We start from the raw sequence: 22,116 nt of genomic DNA, 5'->3' as shown, positions 1-22,116 counted from the left end.
TCACTCTTCCCTACCTCCACTAACAAGATGAACTTTTATACACAGAGACTCCAGGATTCTACTCTATAGTTTTAGAAATTTTCCATGAGGATAGGGACGTAAAGCTCACTAGTACAGTACTTGCCTAGTGAAGTACTGGATTTGATCCCCAGCATTGCCAAAACAAATACATAGTTTCATAGCTAGGTGTGATGTCACACACCAGTAGTCCTAGCATTTGGGAGGCTGAGATAGGAAGATTGCTTGAACCCAGAGTTCAAGGCCAACCTGGGCAACATAATGAAACCTTGCTCCAAAAACAAAAGAAAGGAAAAGAAAAATTTCTCCATGTACCAAGGTATTCACAGCAACCTAATACATTGTTGTTCCAACTAATCCATAAATTAAGAATAATTCTCCCTACTGGTACTCTTCTGCACAATACTGGGTTCAAGTTAAAATCCCAACTTCACTACTTAATTTGATTTTCTTACCTTATCTGTAAAACAGATATGCCATAAGTATCTAAATATTGACTATTCTGAATATTCAATAAGATAAAAGATGTATATATGAAAATGTATTCTTTTAAGTTCACCTAAGCACATAGAATATTCAATAATTGCTTTAATTACTGTTATAATGCTAGACATGAGTTTAAAATGTCTCATTTTCTTGATCCTTTTCATATATAACACACATTAACAAGCAATTTAAAATGTTACACAAGATAACATAGAAAAAAAAACTTAAAGATGAAAAGTCCTTTACCATTTTAACTGAATCAAAATAATTTTTCTTCTCTGCAATTTATTATACTTAAAACTTTATGAAGATAAGAACAAATTTTATATCATTTACCAGTCCCTGGAGAACAATTTATTCCCAAAGGGAAACATTTAAATCAAAGGTAACCTCCTTAGGGCACCTGCAGGGGTCCTCTAAAGGATACATTTTTTTCTTTCTTTCTAGCCACATCCCAGCCTTTTTATTTTTGAGACATGGCCTCGCTAAGTTCTCAAAACTGGCTTTGAACTTGCAATCCTCCACCCTCAGCCTCTTGAGCCACTAGGCTTACACACAAGTGCCACCATACCTGGTTAAAGGAAACACTTTAAGAATAAAGATTAAAATGGTAGAAACCAAAGTCAAACACAGCTTTTCATATCCAAATATCCAAAAGGTAGAGATATATTTTTAACTGATTTTAAGAGGAAATACATCGTTTGTTATTTGTCAGTAATGAATCACATACCTTGGATTAAACTTTGCTTCTTCCATCATTTTTTTGAAATCTTCCTTGGCTTGCATTATTTTGTTTTTCTTTTCCCTGCGTTCCTCCTCTGCCCTGGTCTTTACATACTGATCAAACACCTATCATAAAAATATACCAATTTGACATGTCAGTCTTTCATACAGGTAATTTAACTATCAAAAATGTCTTTGTCCAAGCTGTAATAGGAAAAAAACCTTTAAATATAGGTAACTAAAATCAGATTATCTATGTAGCAAATTGTGATCGTTTTAAAGATTCAATGAAATACTTAGCATACCACACTCTGCTTAGGTATCCAGAAAGGGGAAAAAATGCTATTTAATTTTGGAATATTCCCCAGTTACTTATTGTAATTTCAAATAATTTTAGAAGTATTAAGAGAAATCGTAGTCCTTCTAATGTCTTCTAGAAAAACAAAAACCAATAACATGGAACCTATAGTTTAATTTTATTTCAATGCTTCTCTTTAAGACTAGTTTCACCAAAATGAGTAATTAATATACTCTCCACTACTTAATAACATATCGTTGGTTACTTGTGAGGCTAGGGTGTGAGGATGATGAATCAATACAAGGAGAGCCTGGGCAATACAGGCAGACCCCACACCAAAATAAATAAAGTGCAATCAAGATAATAACTATATGTCTAATTTCCACCTTCTTCAAATCCTAATAAAATTATTTATTTATAAGTCATAAACCATAAAAGGCAGGGAAATGAGAAAGAGAAAGCCACTTGAGAAGTTGCAAAGCAAATGAGCAAGTGGTAAAGGATATAAGACCTGAGAGAGAAATTATCCAGCAGTCAGCGGGGGGGAAAGCCATTTATTTATTTATTTGTTTAGTTATTTATTACAGAGAATCCTCAAACAGCTCAGAAACTGATAGCACCAGACACTTACATAAGTGTGGGTGTGGTACAGCTACAATAAGGAGTATCTGATGAAAGCCTGTTTAAGAAGCTATTCAATTGCTAGATCTCTTAACCAGCTTTAAGTTTCTAGACACTGCAGTTCTTAAACTCCAGTAAAAGACAAATACTATTCTACAGAACAAAGGAGTGGAGAATCCTAGATAGCAGATTGTTTTTGTACAGTTCAAAAATAGTTTTTACATTTCACAAGGGTTAAAAAAAAGAATTTCATGACACATGAGGAGTAAATCCATATTTCAGAGTCCATAAATAAAGCCTTTATTGCAAAAGTCATGCTCATTCCTTTACATGTATTTATGGGTGCTCTCACACTAAAATAGCAGATACAGAGTTGTGACAGAAGCGGTATGGTTCACAAAGCGTAAAATATTGATTATCTGATTCTTTTCATTAAAAATTTGCTGGGGGCTGGGGATGTAGCTCAGTTGGTAGAGTGCTTGCCTCGCATGCACAAGGCCCTGGATTCAATCCCCGGCACAGCAAAAATAATAAAATAATAATAATAAAATAAATAAAAACTTGCTGAGCCAGTTCTACAAGTAAACAAAATCTCTCTGAATTGGGGAATCTTGTATTTGTAATGAGGATACCAGACCCAGAATGTGGGGATTCTCTAAATACATACCAAATATTAATAAAGTTCTCTCAGAACCAAAGCAACAAGACTTGTACCCTTTTACTGGGATACTACTTACCAAGAAATGAACTAGATAAAGCTGCTCCAGGGGACTCTCAACAAACCATCCTAAATCACCCCACAGTAGACTTTTCAACCTTGGCACTATTAACATTTTGGGGTGAATATTCAGCAGTATTTCTGGCCTCTAACCACTGGATGCCAGCAATACCCCTTCAGTTATGACAATCAAAAATGGCTACTAGAGACAAAACTGCCCTGAAGCCAGCACTTTGTAGTCAAAATCCCTAATCATGAGGGCTCATTCAGATGCTAAGAGCACCCAAAGATTCCGTGGTCCTAATCTTGAGGTAAAGGCTATAGATATAAGGAAACATTAAAAACAGAGCTTTATTATCAAAAACAACACCATAAAATGATTTAAGATTTAAGTTAAAAGGAAAAAAAAATCCTAAAAACCTCATACAATTAAGACAATTGCAGCCATAAAACAAGATAATAAACACACAAACCCAAAACAAAACAAAAAAAACTCTAAGAAACTAAAAGGGATGAAATGAAAATCTAACTGAGAGTTGGGTGACAAATATAAGTTAAAAAAAAAAAAAAAAGACAAGGAAAAAAGATTTAGGAACTTTGTGGCACAATTTGGGAACAACAAAACAGAAAACCAGAAGGGGAAAAAAAGGAATGCAGGAGAACTTCCCAGAAATAGAAGATGTTTCCATACTGAAAGAGCCCAGCACAATGGACTCTTAAATCAGGGCATATAACATAAAGAGATGTTAGAAAAGTAAGGAATAAGGAAGAACCTACTTGCTTACAGAGAGTAGGAAAAATGAGCAAAGGAACTGATAACGGGATGGCTTTAAAAACAACACTGAAAACTAAAAGCAGAGCAATATCTTCAAAATCCTGAAAGAAAAAAAAGATTACCAACTCCAAATTCATATAAACAAAGGCTTTATTAAATATGTAAGAATTCAAAAATTTTATTTCCTTTGAATGCTCTCTTTCAGATAAATTAAAATGAATAAAACAAAAAAGAAAAGGCTTATAATGTAGAGAACAAGTGACCGAAAAAACAAAGAGAGATGAAGGCAATCCTCAGGATATCTATATGGAGTCGTCATGCTGAAAGACAGCAGCTACACAGCAAGTGTACAGGTAACCAGTTTATAACAAAGCTAGTCAGAAAGACAAGAGAAATGCTTCAGGTAGATAAAAGCCCTCTAATGTTTTTCCTAACACAAAGTATAGAACTATCTGGCACTTTAAATATGGAGACAAACATCTTTGCATGAAGTTTAAAAAAAAAAAAAAGTTTCCTTTAATATACCATAGGCACCTTTCCAGGTTAGTCTCAAAATAGTGTATAATCACCAATCTTTAAAAGCTGTACAGAAATACCTACAATTACCTAACCACCCCCTATTAGACATATTGGTAACTTTCAATACCCTCTAAATAAACCACTGCTATAAATCATGTGAACGTATTTGTATGCTGAAGGGAGGGAGAAAGTTATTTCAAACTCCTTTCTCACCTATTCTTACTTACAAAGTTTATAAGAGAATGTTTATTAACTTTCTTTTGAGGTGCTAGAAAGAATTCATATTCCCTCCTCTGGAATATCCCAGGCCAATGTTAGGAATCACTCTCTCTGAGATACATCTTAAAGAAAATCAGAAGTTTTTCTTGTTTGTTTTTCAATTTAAAAAGTTTTTTTGGGTTTTTTAGGTGTAGATGGATACAACACCTTTATATTTTTATGAGGTGCTGAGGATTGAACTCAGTGGCTCACACATGCTAGGCAAAAGCTTACCACTGAGCTACAACCCCAGCCTCAGAAGTTCTTTTAAGCTTCCAAGTTTCTCCAAATTATTTTTGACATACTTTCCAATATACTTGGCTGTATGTTCTCTATTTTAAGCAATTATTTTCTTAGAACTGTAACTCATGAGCAAAATGTTATAACACAGGGCATGATAGTGCATATCTAAAATCCCAGTGACTAGGGAAGATGGGACAGGAAGATTTCAAATTCAAGGCCAGCCTCATCAACTTAGTGAGGCCCTAAGCAACTTAGTGAGACTATGTATCAAAATAAAAAACAAAAAGGGCTGCATATGTATAGCTCAGTGGTAAAGTACCCCTGGGTTAAATCAGAAACCCCCCCCCACCGCAAAAACTATAATACACACTGGGAGAGTCAATAGATTTATGGGCCTCAACAAAAATACATTAAATTCTATATCACCTAGCCCTTAAAGGTACATTCTGGGGTGCTGGTAAAACTCTTTATTACTTGATCTAGGTGATTACATGGCAGATCTAGGTGATTATATGACAAGCTCATTTAGTGAAATTTCATTTAAGATCTTTAGACTTTTCTGTGTGTAGTTTTCTTAAGTATTTGTCTCCATTATTTCTCATATCCATTTCATTTATAATTTCACATTGATTTAGTGAACAATCCTAGATGGACCATCCTTAGTAATCACACAGGTAATGTTACCATACCATAATACTATCAACATTAAAAAGCTTGACTAGTACAGTATATTTAACTGTTTATTTTGATATAAGAAACTACTCATTTTAAAGTGTTAGCATAACTATTATCTACATCAGAACCTAAAATTCTGAACGGAAACAATCTCATTCTTTTAAAAATGTTATTCATTTAAAAGTTAAACCTAACAGACAAAAATATTTCTACCCTCTCTTAAGTGACCTTTTATCCAAAACAAGACTAAAGAAGTGAAACTGTATGTTAAAATAATTTTAATATAAAATATCTTTTATACTAATGCAAACTACATGTAAATCTACAAATAACTAGGAAAAGACAAATCAAAGACATGCCATTTTAGATTATGAAGCTTTCCAATGAAATTATTTGTTTTTCAAATCAATGCACAAATTACAGATATGAAATTACAAAGTACAAATGGTTAACTTAGCACCTTTGTTTTTTCCTTGATTTTATATTTCTATGCAAATATATATTTTATATTTTATATATATATTTTATATTTCTATGCAAATATATATATACACACACACACACACACACACACACATTTATATACACATACACATTAATGCCAGATATTAACTTCTCCTCTCCTTCCTTCCTTTCTTAAAAACAATACTGTTTTTTAAGAAAAAAAATGCTACCAGGCAAAAAAACTTTAGGTAGCGTTTTTGTTTAAAATAGAATTACAGGGCTGGGTTGTAGCTCACTGGGAGAGCACTTGCCTAGCATGTGTACGGCACTGGGTTTGATCCTCAGCAGCACACAAAAATAAATAAAGGCATTGTGTGCATTTATAACAAAAAATATTTTTAAAAAAACAGAATATACTTCTCAAGTATAATTCTATTATGGAGATAATCACCATCAGCTTGAAGAATGCCTTCAAATGGGTCAAGAATTTTAGTTCTCATGTTACTTATGATTTCATTCAAATAGAAATAATATGCAGTACCATGAAGAATTAAGTCACAAAACATTTAAAATAAGACTTGGGATATTTAGATTAGGCAGTGATTCAGGCACTATACACTGAACAATGGACAAAGCAACATTCCAGCCTTTATAGAATTTATATTCTATAGTAGGAGATATACATTAAACAATGTAATTTTAGACAATTAGAAATGTGCCATGCAGAAAATAAAGAAGGCAGAGATAATACACAGACTGATCAAAAGGCACCTGGACAAGTACCTGAATGAAATGCTGGAGCTGACTATGCTAATACCTGGAGGAAGAACATTCCAGGCAGATTAAATAGCAAATACCAGAAAATGCTGAACTTATTCAAGGACTATCAAGGCTAATGTGACTACAATGAATGAACAGCACTGAGTACATATAAAATGTTTTACCCTACCTGAAATGGAAAACATTAAGACAGTTTTAAGCAAGGGAACATTGACTACATTTGATATCACTTAAACTTTAAAACTAGTCTGGCTGGTGTGTCGAAAAAGAACTTCACTAAGAGGAGCAAGAATGAAAGTAGGAAAACTGATTATGGGCTACACAAATGATTAAGAGCTGGTTATAGTGGCTTGGATTAGGATGTTGGTAAGGAAAATGGTGAATAAGAGGTTAGATTTAGAAAATGTTTTGAAGGTAGATTTGATGATATAAAGGAAATGGGAAAAATGAAAAATCAAGGCTGATTTATAGGTTCTGCTAGGGCCATCAATTGGGATGAAAATGAGATGATCATATACAAACAGTATTAAAAACAAAAATGGGGGAAGAGGATATAGCTCAGTTGGAAGAGTGCTTGCCTTGCCTGCACAAGACTCTGAGTTCAATCCCCAGCACCAAAAAAAAAAAAAAGGCTATCAAGCTTGAAACACAGATGCAGATTTATAAATCTTCTCTATTCACTGAAGTTTATGATTAGGCTTACATGCAAAAAACATACCATCTGTGTGAATTTTCTAATCATTATATTATACATATTAAAGATGAACACTGGGGCTATAGCTCAGTGGCAGAGCGCTTGTGTGAGGCACTAGGTTCGATCCTTAACACCACATAAAAATAAATAAAATAAAGGTATTCTGGCCATCTACAATTAAAAAAAAAATTTTAAAAAGATGAATTCTACTGTTACCAAAAGAAATTTCATAGCTCAACAGCACTATAGTTAAGTGGCTCAAATATCAGCAATTCAGAGATCTGTGTCAGAATGATTCTGACAATTCAATAATTAAATAAATTCGAAGTGTACAATACTTTAAAGAAAAAAGCAATCACCATGAGATAATAAATGGAAGCTCAGTAATAAGGTAACTCTAGTTCAGCAGAGAGCCTGAAGTGTCCATCATCTAAGATTAGGATGAAAACAGTTTAATAGATGCTACTTAGATCTGAACTTGTGTGTGTGGTGTATTTAAGACACAAGTATATGCCTTTGAGTACTATCTATATACATACACATGTACATACTGGTAAAGAACAATATGAATAAAAATGTTCATCGGTGGTCTAACTCTTGGCTAGGGCTATATATGAGTTTTCCCCCACTTTTTACTCATCTTTATTTTGCCATTTTCCTCCAAATTTGCATTTTTTGCCCAATAAAAAGCAAATGAATAAAGCATTTGTAATAAATTTTAAAATCTCCTTACACATGTCCTCACTGTGTATGTATCATAAGAACAAAATGTTTAAAAAAAAAAAAAAGAATTCGTCCTGTCCATAAACGAAAACTTATCCGAGTATTTCTGAGGCAGAAAAGTCTACACAAAGGCCCATAAATGACTGTGTACTCAGATGAAAGACTATTTTTGAAGTACTGTGTTAGGGGAAAAAAAAAATTATGCTGTCAAATGACATTTACTTTTCTTACAATGTTATTTTCCTTTTACCTGTTTTCTTTCTTTAGGATTGAGAAGTAAATATCGAGGATCAAAAACTATCTTGTGCAACTCTTTCTCCCATGTTGAAAAAGCAGACACCTTTAAAATAAAAAATGTATTGCCTCATGATTAAGTTTGCTCTAAAAACATAAAGGTCATAATTTTTCTTGAAATCTACAGGACATCTGTTTATAAAGCAGACATAAAAACCAAACTGAAAGTTTCCATCACTAATAAATGACAAGCAGCGGGAGGCTAGCAATAGCAAATTTCCACACTAATTGGCTCTGAACATTTCTGTATTATATAGAAATAACACACACTTAATTACTCATTAAAACAACCACTACTGTGTGACATTTAAAAAAAACAGTACATCAGAAAAAGCCTTGAGGATTTGCATTTTGATTTCCCACACTATCTCCAATCATGTGAACAATGTTATGATTTAAAATTGAACAGTCATACTCATTCAAACAAATCTGTGAATATAACCCAAATGTTGAATTTCTTTCTCAATTAAGTTTCTAAAAATATCAAAAAACAGCAGTTCTCCTTACACCAAAAGCCACTCTGAAGATATTTAAGGAAGAATCATGTATACCTTACCTATCCGAAGTAGTCCGCCATTCTGTAATGTTAATACTCGTATATATTACTCACCAAAATTAAATGACCCAATAAATGTTAAATGTTATTTGTACTTAAAAGGACAGTAAAATGGGATTTAGTGAAACATGATATAATTAGCCAAGGAAAAGGCTGTTTCAAAGAAAAGGTACAAATTAAGTTGATAGGGTTCCCTTAATCCCCCCCTACAACATGAGCACTAACCTTAGATTTGACCTTTTAGCAAGACATATTTATATTACTTATACAAAACAGAAATATCTCCCCCAAAGATTGTTTTCTGACCCCTCTCTCTAGCAGCATGTCCTTGAACTGCTTCATTCGGGCCTCCAGAGGGACAATGGCCCTTTCTCGGGCAGCTTTAATTTCAGCTTCCATGGCAGCTTCTTTCTCTGAATCAATGTCTTTATTATCATCTCGCCTATGAAAAATAAAACATAAGGCATCAACTGACAAAATATTAATAACAAATTATATTAAAATCTTAAAATCAATGGAATTTTCAAGACTCACTACTGAGCAGCATATTTTTGGCAAAAACAAGTTATATTGAGGGTTTAAAATGACTTCTAAGGGATAAACAACTTTTAATCTAATAATAAAATTACAAGTTTCTAATGATGTTATAATGGATGCATTGTTAGGAAAAATATATATATATATATACCTTTAATGTGCTGTCTCTCCCTGATACTAGTTGATACAGAAAGTAAACTATCTTACAAAGTGGGTAAAAAAAAGTGCATAGCATTGATTATAAACTATGTGTTAGACTCAAACAGCATAGGATGTAACTGTTTTAGTTCTTGAAATGATATAGAAAAATGGTATTCTCCAAAATTTTTATATTATAAATTCATAAAATACTTTTAAAATCTAATAAAAACTGGTATTAAGTCTTAGTAATCTCAAACATTTATTTTGAAAATAAAATATCTGCAAACTTGGCCAAGTGGATATGTGAGATATATACCTTACCTACCTGACATTTTTATTACTCACTTTCTGGGTGATAAGTTGAGATTTAAGTTGAAGGACAGGTCCCAGAGAGCAACATAGGCCCAGGAGTAGTTAGGTAGTAGTAGTAGGAATTAGAACTGTTCATCAATGACTTTTTAAACTACTTCTTGTTCCTCCAAAAATGTATCTCAGGACTAAGGGCAGGCCTGTTGCTCATGTGGTACTCAAGTAAAATTTTAAACATGAAATCAAGTCACCTCTCAACACATATTACTATGAAAAAAGGCCTATTCATGTAAATAATCCAAAAAGGAATTCAATAACTCAGGTGTATTTGAAGAAATCTTTTTTAAAAAATATGATCTGCTAAGTATATAGCATTAACAAAGTTGATTATTTTTCCTATAGAAATCTACTGGTAATTCAAAAGCATGCTATATAGGAAACAATAGGTAGCCCAGGAGATTTAAATGGTACTAAGGCTAACCCATAAATATGAGAGGTAAATAACAACTTAGGGAATGAATCAAAAGAATAGAAGACAGAGTCCATGACCTGCAGGAACTTAGCGAGATAGTCTGTGACCTAAGATATGCACAAAACAAACAGGTAAAAGCAATTTGCCAAACAATATACCCTCTTAAAATAATTTATTTAAGAAGTATTTAAATAGTTAAAGAGTTAAGACATCCAAGAAATATAATAACTAATGAAAGTAAATAACCTTTATAGAATTATATTAAATGAAAATGTCACAATACAAACTATCACTATCTATCTCAATAAAAGAAATAAAAGAAAAACTAAGCCAGGAAAAATAGGCTTTTAGCTTTGTACCTAAATAGAGAAGCTCGGGCAATCCACATAAAGGACTTCTTTGACATTCTCCTGATAAAAGCAGTTAAAAACCTTACAGAGTTGTCTATAAGAACAAACAATTAAAAACAACCTAAAAGTTTAACATCATAGAAACATCCAAAATTATGGTATAAACAGAATGAATACAGTCATTTATAATAATTAAGAATACAAATGTCTTATTCTAGAATTTTTTTTTTTTTTAAAAAAGAACTGATAACACATTTGGTCAAGAACTAAAAAGTCAACTGTAAAAATGAGAATAGCTGTGTCAAGGTGACAGATTAAAAGTGATTCTCCTTAATATCTTAATTTCTTTAATACTGTTGCCAATAACATTTTTTTTTTTTTTTAAAAAGAACCACCCTTGACAGGGATTATTATACTTATTCCTTGCCATAATTTGGCTGCATTCAATCTGTCCTTTTCCAATTAGGACTATAATTATACAGTCCCTAATAATGTATCCAAGCTTTCCTTTTTGCTGCTAAATAATGGTCCCATTCCCACAATACACACACACCCCTCTATCCAACCTTCCACCACCCTCCCACCTCCCATAATAGGTAACATTCATATTTCACCCAATTCCAGAGTACTGGCCAAGCTAATTCTTCTGTTTCTAGCAATATTTTTTCTCTCAGAGTACTTTGTAAGCTCACAGGCCTACTTCATACCAAGTAGTAATGACCAGACCCAAGGACTAGGTTAAGTCATAAGATAAGCATATAAAGAGAGAGAAGTATGTCTATTTTTATGAAATTTCCAAAAAATGTTATTTGCTGGGATTTGTATGGGAAAACTGATTTTAATAAAATTTAGACATAGTGAATTTTTATAAAGAATAATCAATTAATTCCTAAAATGCCACTGAGTTTCATAATACATATTGGAATAACCAATCTTCTCCAAATCTGGCAACAAAAAGGATACCATTTCTGTATTATAAAACAAAGATACTTAATATCAAGTCTAAGAGAGCAACGTGACTTCTGCATCCTAGTAACACAAATAGTACCTTGTGCCTTGCAATCAAACTGATAATCTAATCAAAGTTAAAAGGTAAATCTATCTGGAATCACACGAACTATATATATTACTTACTTCCGCTTTTTTGCTTTGACAGGCTCATCTTCATTAATTTCTTCCATTAGTTCTTGTTCTTCTTTAACTATGAGACAAAATTTAATTAAAACTTTGAACAAAATAAGCAGGCAATCACTGAATTATATAGGCATAGATTCTGCTAATCACTACCAGAACACTTCCTTTAAGCAGTTAAAAAAAAAAAAAACTAATTTATAGGTATTTCACTCACTTGCACTCATAGAGAATTGCCACTTTTGGATGGACAGCATTGTTGGGGTTGGGTGCCCTGGCAAAAACATTTCAAATAGTGTTATAAACAGTTAAATACATACATTTTACGACCATTTCTTTAAAAACATCATTATTTGCATAAAACATCCACTTAATACTCATTTTTATAAAAAATCATTAAAGTATAATAATGGTTCTCTTTATCCTCCCTTTACATTCATATTGAAAATTTTCTTATACAAAGCTTAGTTTTACAAATACATAAAAATTTCCCTGATTTTGGACTTATAATACATTTTTTGATGCATTTTAATGTATTATCAACTAAATGAATCAAATATTTTGAAAACAGACTCATAAAAGAACAAAAGTAAGTCACATACTTTCTTGGCATCATTTAATACTATGGTCATAAAATATTACTATCATGCCTATAAAACAAACATTGCTAAAGGAAACAAAATAGGTGCCTAATACCTTCAGTACTAAATAGGCAAATTGCACTTAGTGGGAAATTACTAGTAAGCAGAAAATGTCCAAACCACATATCTAATAATACATGAAAATCTCTCAATCACTAGAAAGACATATATTAAGAGTTGTTTTACTCATAGAATTAAATGATTTTTGTGCTTCTATACTACATGAGGTAGGGGGAGTCTATAAAAACACATTCATATCAATACAGGCAAATTGCCAATAAGAAATGTACAAAAAATACACAAAGAAAATTTTATAATTATTTGTACTCAATGTATTGAAATGCTATTTAAATGTTTAAAACAAGAAAATTTTAGTCAACAAAATATTAAAAAATACTTTGTGCACTTTTTGATTACTGCCAAAAATATATATATATCACTGGTCCCAAAAAGTGCCCAAAGGCTCACTCACTAAGGAGTGCTTTAGTAGTAGTAATAAGCATAAAGCAAATAACATCATCTCCAGCATATCTACCTTGAACTAACTGAAAATAATGATAAAGGACAATAAGTTAAAAAAATTTTTTACAAAACACAATATTATCCAAATTCTTTGTATTTTTACCTTCATCACACCAAACCAGCATAGCAATCTACTTTTAAAAATTAAATATTCCTAAAATATCTTCACTTTCTATAAAAACATTAAAAAAATATTAAAATTAGAGGAGAAATTCCTAATTTAAAACTCACTTAATTTCTTCATGTCTTCCAATCCTTTTTTATGAGGGGGTTCCTGAATAATTTTATCAACATCTGCCCTTCCAATCAAATCATCAGGTCGGTCCCACATAGAAAGACGAGTGGTAGGATTGTAAAAAAAGACCCGTTCATCTCCAGTCCAAACCACACACCTAAGAATTGATTAAAAATATCATTTTATTATATTCAAGAAAATATTTTATAGCTAGGTTTTTTTCATTTCAGCCCGTCAAAAGGAAGAGGGCAAGAACATGTTCCTCTTACTAACAGTTATTTACAGACAACCAAACAAGGCCATTAGAACAGAAAAGAGCTACCTGGCTAAGGTAAACACAGCAGTGAAATATACTGGGGGTAAAAAACAAAACAGGAAGAGCAAAGCAATTTGTGATCAGAGTTTAGAATGCTTAGGAACTTGATTTAGCACTCAATTTGAGAGTACTAAATTTTAAACCATCACAAAAAATGAATTCATGGCAACAAATAATGCTATTAACCAGTTCTACAACTTAAAGAACAGAACATGGCACCCCACTTATCACATCATAGTTCCTAATATTTCTTATTATTGTTACTTATTATTATTTAATAATAAACCAAAATTACATATGCAACCTTCTCTGAAGAAGTGACTACCACACACCGATCCTGTGTTTTATAACTAGGGAACTTCATAACCAGGAATTAAACTCAGGGGCACTCCACCACTAAGCCACATCCCCAGTCCTATTTTGATTTTATTTTCTTAAATACTTTTTTAGTTGTTGTTGGACACATGCCTTTATTTTATTTATTTTTATGCGGTACCGAGGATTGAACCCAGCACCTTGCACATGCTAGGTGAACACTCTACCGCTGAGCCACAACCCCAGCCCCTTGTATTTTAATTAGACACAGAGTCTGGGTTGCTTAATGCCTCACTTTTGCTAAGGCTGGCTTTGAACTTGCGATCCTCCTGCCTTTAAATTGTAGAACCGCTTAATAGCATTATTTGTTGTCAATAAATTCATTTTTTGTGATGGTTTAAAATTTAGTATTCTCAAAATGAGTGCCAAATCAAGTTCCTAACACTTCCCATTTCTCCCCTTCACAAGTTCCCCATATGACAGTGGTCCTCAGGCAAAGCAGGCAGCTAGATATCCAACAGAAATGAAGTCCTTTGACCAGACAATCAAAATTTAATCAATAGCTGTCAAGCCTAAAGTGACTAGATGTTCAAACAATAAAAGAGTCTAAAGCAATAACAACAACTAGAATTATTGACAAGAAAAAAGACATTACGCTTGAAATGAATGACAAAATAAGAGTTCTAAATGGAAAAACAGAAGTTGTAAAAAAGAATCAAATGAAAATTTTAGAAATAAAAAATAACGGAAATTAAATTTTGATGGATTGGTTCGAGGGCAGAATGGAGACAACAGAGTAAACCATGAATTAGAAGATGGATCAATAATTATCCCACCAGAAGAACAGAGAGGGGCAGGAAAGAATAAACAGAATTTCAGTAAACTATGTGATTGTAACAAACCGTTTAACAAATGTCACTGGATCCCACAAAAACAGGAGAAAAAGGGGACAAATACAAAATCTTCTGAAGACACAATAGCTAGAAATACCTCTCAAATTTGGTAAAAGACATAAATATACACATTAAAGAAGCTCAGCAAATCCCATTTAGGATAAACCTCAAGAAAACCAGTCCTGCATTATTTCCTATGTTCATATATGAACACACAAACCAGTTTAACTCCACACTATGTACAACCCACAAGAATGGGAAGCTGCACATGTATGTATAACATGTCAAAATACACCTTATTGACATGTATAACTAAAAAGAACAAAAAATTAAAAATAAATAAAATTAGTCCTAGACACAAGATAATCAAACTGATGAAAATAAGGGAGGAAAAACTTTGATAGCAATAAGGGGGGAAAAGAGCACAAATAATACAAACTAGGAAATTATTCCAATGATCATGGATTTCTTATTAAAAAATAGGGGCCAGAAAACACTAAAACATCTTTAAAAGTTCTGGAATGAAGAATTACCAACCAGAACTCAACATCTAGCAAAAACATCCTTTAGAGATAAGGGCAAACAAGATACTTCAGATGAAGAGATCAAGAGATTTCATCTGTAGAAGACCTGTTTGACAAAAGTTCTTCGTGTTGAAAGGAAATGACATTAAAGGAAAACCTGGATCTTTAACAAAAAAAGGAAAAACAACAAAAATGGTAAATATAAGTGATTTTTTCCTACATTCTTTAAAATATTTTGTGGCTGGGTTTTCATCCATTTAACCGTCATATATATGATACCTACAACTAAGATCAGTGAGTATAGGTTAAAAAAAAGAACCTGAAACCAAGGTTTCCATTATTTTATGGGACATGGTACAATATTAACTCTAAATAGACTGTGGAGGTTAGGTATGTATAATTCCTAAAGCAACAACTAACACAAAAATGCAAAGAGGAATCACCAAAAATCCAAAACATTAATTACATGAAATGCTATACAAATTCAAATAATTCAGTTGAAAATAATAAGAGGAACATAAAAACAGGTAGATAGAAAAGACAAACAGAAAATAACAGTATTCTCAAATCCAACCATATCAAAAATTATGTTAAACATTAATAGTCTCAACACTCCAATTAAAAAGCAAGAACTGGGGGCTGGGATTGTGGCTCAGCGGTAGAGCACTTGCCTAGCACGTGTGAGGCCCTGGGTTCGACCCTTAGCACCACATAAAAATAAATAAAATAAAGATTTTTTTTAAAAAAAGACATTAAGTAGGTGGCACATTAAAAAAAAAAAAAAGCAAGAACTGACAATAGATAAAAACATAAGACACTACTAATAGCTGTAAGAAAGTCTGTAAGAAACACACTTTAAATACAAAACCAGAGAAAGGCTAAAAGATACATCATGTAAACAAAGAATAAAAGGCAACAACTGCCGTTTTCCAAAAAAGAGAAATGTTGAGACAAACTGTATAATGAAGAATAAAGAGGTTCATTTCATAATAATAAAAAGGACAATTATTCACCAGGAGGACGTAACAGTAATAAAATGTTTATGTCTATAATAGTTCAGAATAGATAAAAATGAACCAAATTCAAGGGAGAACTAAACAATTTTATAATTATAGATCAACACCATTCTCTCAGCAAATGAGAGACCAAACTGACCCAAAACAAACAGCATTCAAATAGAAGATGTACTGAACAAGAATCAGAATTATACAAAGTACACTATCTGCCTGCAGAACAATTAAATCAATAATTTAAGTAAGATATCTAGAACCCAAAATATCTGGAAATGAAATAAAAGTCTTCTAAATCATGAATCAAAGACAAAATCAAAAAGCAGAATTTAAGGTATGGACTAAATGACGGCAAAATACACCATATCACAATTTGCAGAATGCAACTAAAGTAGTGCTTCAAGGAAACTTAGGGCTTTAAATACTTACATTACAAAAGAAAAGACCTTTACCAATGACTTGAGAAAACAGAAAAAGCATAAAGTAACCCTTTTAATACATTAAAAGGAAAAGCTACTGCCGGGCGCAGTGGTGCACACTTATAATCCCAGCAGCTAGGGAAACTGAGGCAGAAGGATGTGAGTTCAAAGCCAGCTCAACAAAAGCAATGTACTAAGCAACTCAGTGAGATTCTGTCTCAAAATACAAAACAGAGCTGGGGATGTGGCTCAGTGGTCGAGTGCCCCTGAGTTCAATCTCCAGTACCCCCAAAAAAGGAAAAGGTACCATGACAAATAACATTTATCCCAGTAATGTAAAAAACAGTTTAACATTCAAAAGTCAATAAAATTCCCTAGATTAAAAGAATGAAGAAAAAACTTGATTAACAGACTTGGATAGCTGATTAAAAAAACACTAGCAAATGAGGAATAACAGGAAACGTCTTCAATATGTTAAAGACAACTGAAAAGTTTATAGCTACTATTTTAACTGATCATAAAAGATTAAACTGTATGTCACTGACATCAGAAACAAGTATGCTCACCTTTTCTATTTAGCATTGTACTAAAGGTTGTGGCAATAAGAAGTGGGAAAAAATAAGACATAAAAGGTCAGAAAAGAAGAAAACATTTCTATTTGTAAATGATGAATCTAAAAAACTACTATAAGGAATGAATTAGCATGGTTCTGGAATACAAAGTTGATACATAAAAATTTATTCTATTCTTACATACAATCCGTAGAAAATAAATGCTCTTTTAAAAAATTTAATTTGCAACAAATAACATAACATGTAGGACTAAATCTAGCCAATTATTTCCATTCTACACTAAATAATGTTCAAGTATGTTAGTCAGCATTTTGTCACTAACATCAAAATATCTGAGAACAACTTAGAAGAGTAAAAGTTTGGTTTGGGTTCAGAAGTCTCAGTCTACAGTGAGCTGACTCCATTCTTCTGGGCCCTGGGGTAAAGCAGAACATCATGGTAGGAAGGTGCAGCAGAGGAAAGCTGTTCAGCTCATAGCACTGGGAAGCAGAAAGCAAGATTAAGGCACCAGGAACAAAATAAAACTCTTTCCTTCCTTCAGCCACACCTACATGTCTATAGTAGTCCTTTCAAATTATTAATCCATGAAATGGATGAATAAACTGATTAGGTTATAGCTCTCTTAATCTAGCCATTTCTCCTCTGAACATTGTGACTCTGGCTATCACACAAGCCTACTGGGGGACACATCATATCTAAATCATAATACAAAGAGATATTAAAGACCTAAATAAATGGAAAGATAAATTATGTTCACGAATTGGAAGAGACAATATTGTTACAATGTCAATTCTAACTTTTCTAAAGATTCAGTGCAATCTCAATCAAAATTCAAGCAGGGGTTCTATATATGTGTGTGTGTGGACAGAGATGTCTTCGGGGCTGGGCTTGTGGGTCAGTGGTAGAGCACTTGCCTAGCATGTGTGAGACATTGGGTTCAATTCTCAGCACCACATATAAATAAATGAATAAAATAAAGATCCATCAACATCTGAATAAATAAATAATATTCTTATGTCAAAAAACTGCCCAAACCTAGTAATGTGCAATCTAAAGTACATAGGAATGAAATGTATGATGTCTACAATTTTCAATACATTTGTAAAACAAGATTGAGAGATGCACTAAGGGATGGATATATAAGTAATTACACAAATATGGCAAAATATTAACCTACAGAATCTAGATGGTTCATCCATGTGCACTTAGAATTATTTAAATGTCAGTATCAAATTTTTCATAATAAAATACTGTGAGAACACTATAGAAACAAACAAAAACTATAGAAGTACACAGGAAAGAGAAAATTATATGCCACTCTTGTAAACACAAAATCGACTTAAATTCAGAGATAAAATTGTTAACTTAAGCTGGGCATGGTGGTACATGCCTGTAATCCCAGCAATTTGGGAGGCTGAGGCAGTTGGATTGGAAGTTCAAGACCAGCCTCAGCAATTTACCAAGAGCCTAACCAGGGGCTGGGGATGTGGCTCAAGCGGTAGCGCGCTCGCCTGGCATGCGTGTGGCCCGGGTTCGATCCTCAGCACCACATACAAACAAAGATGTTGTGTCCGCCGAGAACTAAAAAATAAATATTAAAAAATTCTCTCTCTCTCTCTCAAAAAAAAAAAAAAAAAGAGCCTAACCAACTTAACAAGACCCTGTCTCAAAATAAAAATAAGAAATGGTGGGGATGTGGCTCAGTGGCAAAGCACCCGTATTCAATCCACAGTATAAACAGTATAAAAAAAAAAAAAAGAATTTTTTTTAAGTTAAAACCCAGATAAAGCATGGCAAATACAGGTAGTCATTATTATATGCACAGAACTACTAAAAGCTGAAACTTGCACAATCTTAATAATCAATGTAAAAAAAAATTATAATTTGTGTCCTTTAAAAACATTTATCAAGAGCAAGAAACAGGAGCTTATGTCTTGAGAGAAAAGGTAATACCTTCCTTTGTCTACATGGTGCCCATAGCTATGAAAACAAGAAAACATTGATTTCATGTTCTGATTCTCCTAGTCACTGTGCTGGCTGCTTCCTCAAACAGACTTCGGCCTCCAGATTTCCCTGATTTACAGGATGGGAAATCAATGGACAAGGCCACATGGAATACAGGGATTCAGTCCTGATGCCTCCTGGTCTGGAATTTCTTAGCAATTCAGGAAGTACTTTAGCATGCAAATTACTAGTTTAGGGCAGTTTTTATTTTTTGGCAATTCAGGAAACTGGAGGATTGGCATTTCAAGGCCAGCTTCTATCCTATTGAGATAGGATAGCAAGATCCTATCTCAAAATTTAAAATAGAGATGGAGCTGGTAGGTCAGTGGTAGAGTACATGCCTAGCACACGTGAGTTCCAGGGTTCAATTCTTAATACTGAAAAAAAATTTTTTTGCTGTTGTTCAACAAATAGCTGAATACTTAGCACTGTGCCAGCACTGTGCTTCAAACTAAATTCAAAACATTTTAGTCAACAGGCAGCAGTCCTAGATTCCACGGACCTTGTGTATTAGCAAAGGAGACAACTGTTAAAAGAAAAAAGTCACAAATATATCAATATAAATTGGAATAACAGGAGCTAAAGATGTAGCTCAGTGGTAGAGTACTTGCCTAGTATGCACAAAACCCCAGATTTGATCCTGAATATTGCAAAGAGATAAGCAAAGAAATAAAAACATTTCTCAAAAAACATTAAAAATTCTAAGAACCAGAAACTATAAAGTTTAACCAATCCCAGAAAATACAAAATTATTAATTTTCAAAAACCTGTTAAGCAAAGATCATAAAATATCAGGAAAGAAATTCCAGTAAAGGTAAGGGAACCATGAAAATTCAAGTTTTACCTTTAGTTCCTTAACTTATCTCCAAGAAACAATAATCTGAAAAGCAACATTTGAAGGTATCAAGAGACAAAAAGTTTTATTTAGCTTAAAGTTAGCACTTCATCTATTTTATGAGAAAAAGAACATTATGAAAATAAGGAATTCAAATTATACTTCCTTCATTAATAACTTGGAGAGTAATTCATTTGAACAATTATCTTTCATACATTCAGATGGACTGAAAAAGCACCAGTGACATATGCTTGTATCTTTACAGTGGTGAAGATAATTCCTAACACAGACACCAAACCTAAAAGCTATAAATAAAGAGACCAATTTGACCTTATAAAAAGTGTGTGTGGTTCTGGGGACTGAACTTAGGGCCTTGTATATGCCAGGCAAGCACTCTACCACTGAGCTATCTCCTAGTCCCAAAATATAAAATTTATACAGGACAAGATACCAAAACAAAAAGACAACACAATGAGAGAAACTACAACACATGTAAAAGTCAGCTTTATTCAGGTACCTCAGCAGCCAAGTAGGATGTTTTTATAGCCCTATAACAGAATCATGCCCCAGTGAGCCAAAACAGAAAAGTATCAGCCTACCTAAGGCTAAAGGGACCCAGAAGCCAGAGAGACAGAGAGAGACATCAGGTAGAATTACAAAGCACCAAATGTTAAGAGCAGTAGAAACACTCTAAGACAGACTTGTAAAGCTTCAGAAGATTTTCCAAATTATAACAATTTGGGGTTGAACTGGAGTAGATAGATGGTCACTACAAGACCTCACTCAATTGTCAGAAAAACAATGAGAAACTAACTCAAAGAAGAGTGCAAAAACCAGACTAGATCAAGAGACCTCATACATAAATTACAGCTGTTCCAGAACAGTAAAAAGAAACAGATGAAGAAAAGCAAGAATCATACATACAACCTCTAAAAAAATTTAGCTACCTGAGGATAGACCCATATCTGAAAATAAACTGAGGAAGGTTAGCGTTGATTATTGGCCTTTCATGTACATATTGGAATACAGAAATCACAATTCTGGAATATGTGCTTTGAATACAGACTATTTTCAGGACTCTGATTTGGAATCAGATACATACTTTCCATAATTATTTTTTAAACAAGCTTAATTTTGAAGTCAGTGGAGTAACTATATAGAAGACAACTAAGCCAAGTGTCTTAAAGACACAACAATTTGGCTGCATATCCCTCTAGAAATGGCCTACACATAAAAATAACTAGGAAAAAAGTTTAACCTATCTTCAGCAATTGTATTAAACAATAGTATTGGTACTGAAACTCTGTATATCATATGAGAAATGCAAATGAATAATTATGTTATTAGCGCCACTGAGAAATAGATTCCATGCTGACTTCTCACAAAAAGAAAACAGGATTCCTTGGAGAAATGGCCGATTCTAGGTCTAAGACAGGAAATAATACAATAAGCCTAGAACAGCTTATCTAAGAAAGAAAGGAAAATATAAATATAAGACAGAATTTTAACAAAAATGCTCAGGAGCCAGCTTTAAGAAACCAAAAACAACTGATCATCAATAAGGATAACAACTTCAATGAACAGGAATGGATAGGAATGTATAATATATATTTAAACCTATGAATACTCAAATTAACTCATTACTTTGTAAACTGGCAAATCCTTTCTTTCCTGTACAGTCTTTACCTCCAAGTAATCAATATTGATAAGAAATACTTTCTAAGTATTTCAGTTAATAAATGAAAAGAGAATAACAGAAATACATTGCAACTTTCAGCCCTTAATGATTTATAGGAACTAAGTCAGGATTCTTCATCCTTGCACTATTGACATTTTGGGCCAAATAATTATTTCTCATGGGGAACTTTCCTGGGCATGGTAGGATGTTTAGAAGCATCTCAGCCTCTACTTACTAGATGTTTATTAATAATCTCAAAGTTGTGACAAACAAAAATGTCCCCAGACATTCCCAAATGTCTTGGTTGAAAACCACTAATTCCCTCAAAGTGCATCTAGTTGTCATCATCAATGGTTGCTAACATCACACAAACACCCCCCCCACCCA

General features: G+C 33.0%; 1 protein-coding gene across 1 annotated transcript in view; it reads right to left on the bottom strand.

Annotated features, from left to right (window-relative positions):
* Tcerg1 (transcription elongation regulator 1) overlaps positions 1–22,116 on the bottom strand; it is a 61,668-nt gene that overhangs the window by 13,552 nt on the left and 26,000 nt on the right. Inside the window, exons 10-16 of the mRNA XM_048811745.1 lie at positions 13,160–13,320; positions 11,983–12,039; positions 11,769–11,835; positions 10,644–10,694; positions 9,132–9,267; positions 8,226–8,315; positions 1,235–1,353 (exon numbers count right to left, since the gene is read on the bottom strand). Coding sequence (XP_048667702.1) covers positions 1,235–1,353; positions 8,226–8,315; positions 9,132–9,267; positions 10,644–10,694; positions 11,769–11,835; positions 11,983–12,039; positions 13,160–13,320 — 681 coding nt within the window. The remainder of the gene's footprint in view (positions 1–1,234; positions 1,354–8,225; positions 8,316–9,131; positions 9,268–10,643; positions 10,695–11,768; positions 11,836–11,982; positions 12,040–13,159; positions 13,321–22,116) is intronic.

The sequence above is a fragment of the Marmota marmota genome, unplaced genomic scaffold, assembly GCF_001458135.2.
Source record: "Marmota marmota marmota unplaced genomic scaffold, marMar, whole genome shotgun sequence".
NCBI classification, from domain to species: domain Eukaryota; kingdom Metazoa; phylum Chordata; class Mammalia; order Rodentia; family Sciuridae; genus Marmota; species Marmota marmota.
The sequence above is the reverse complement of the archived record's forward strand: the minus strand, read 5'-3'. Positions and strand labels throughout refer to the sequence as shown.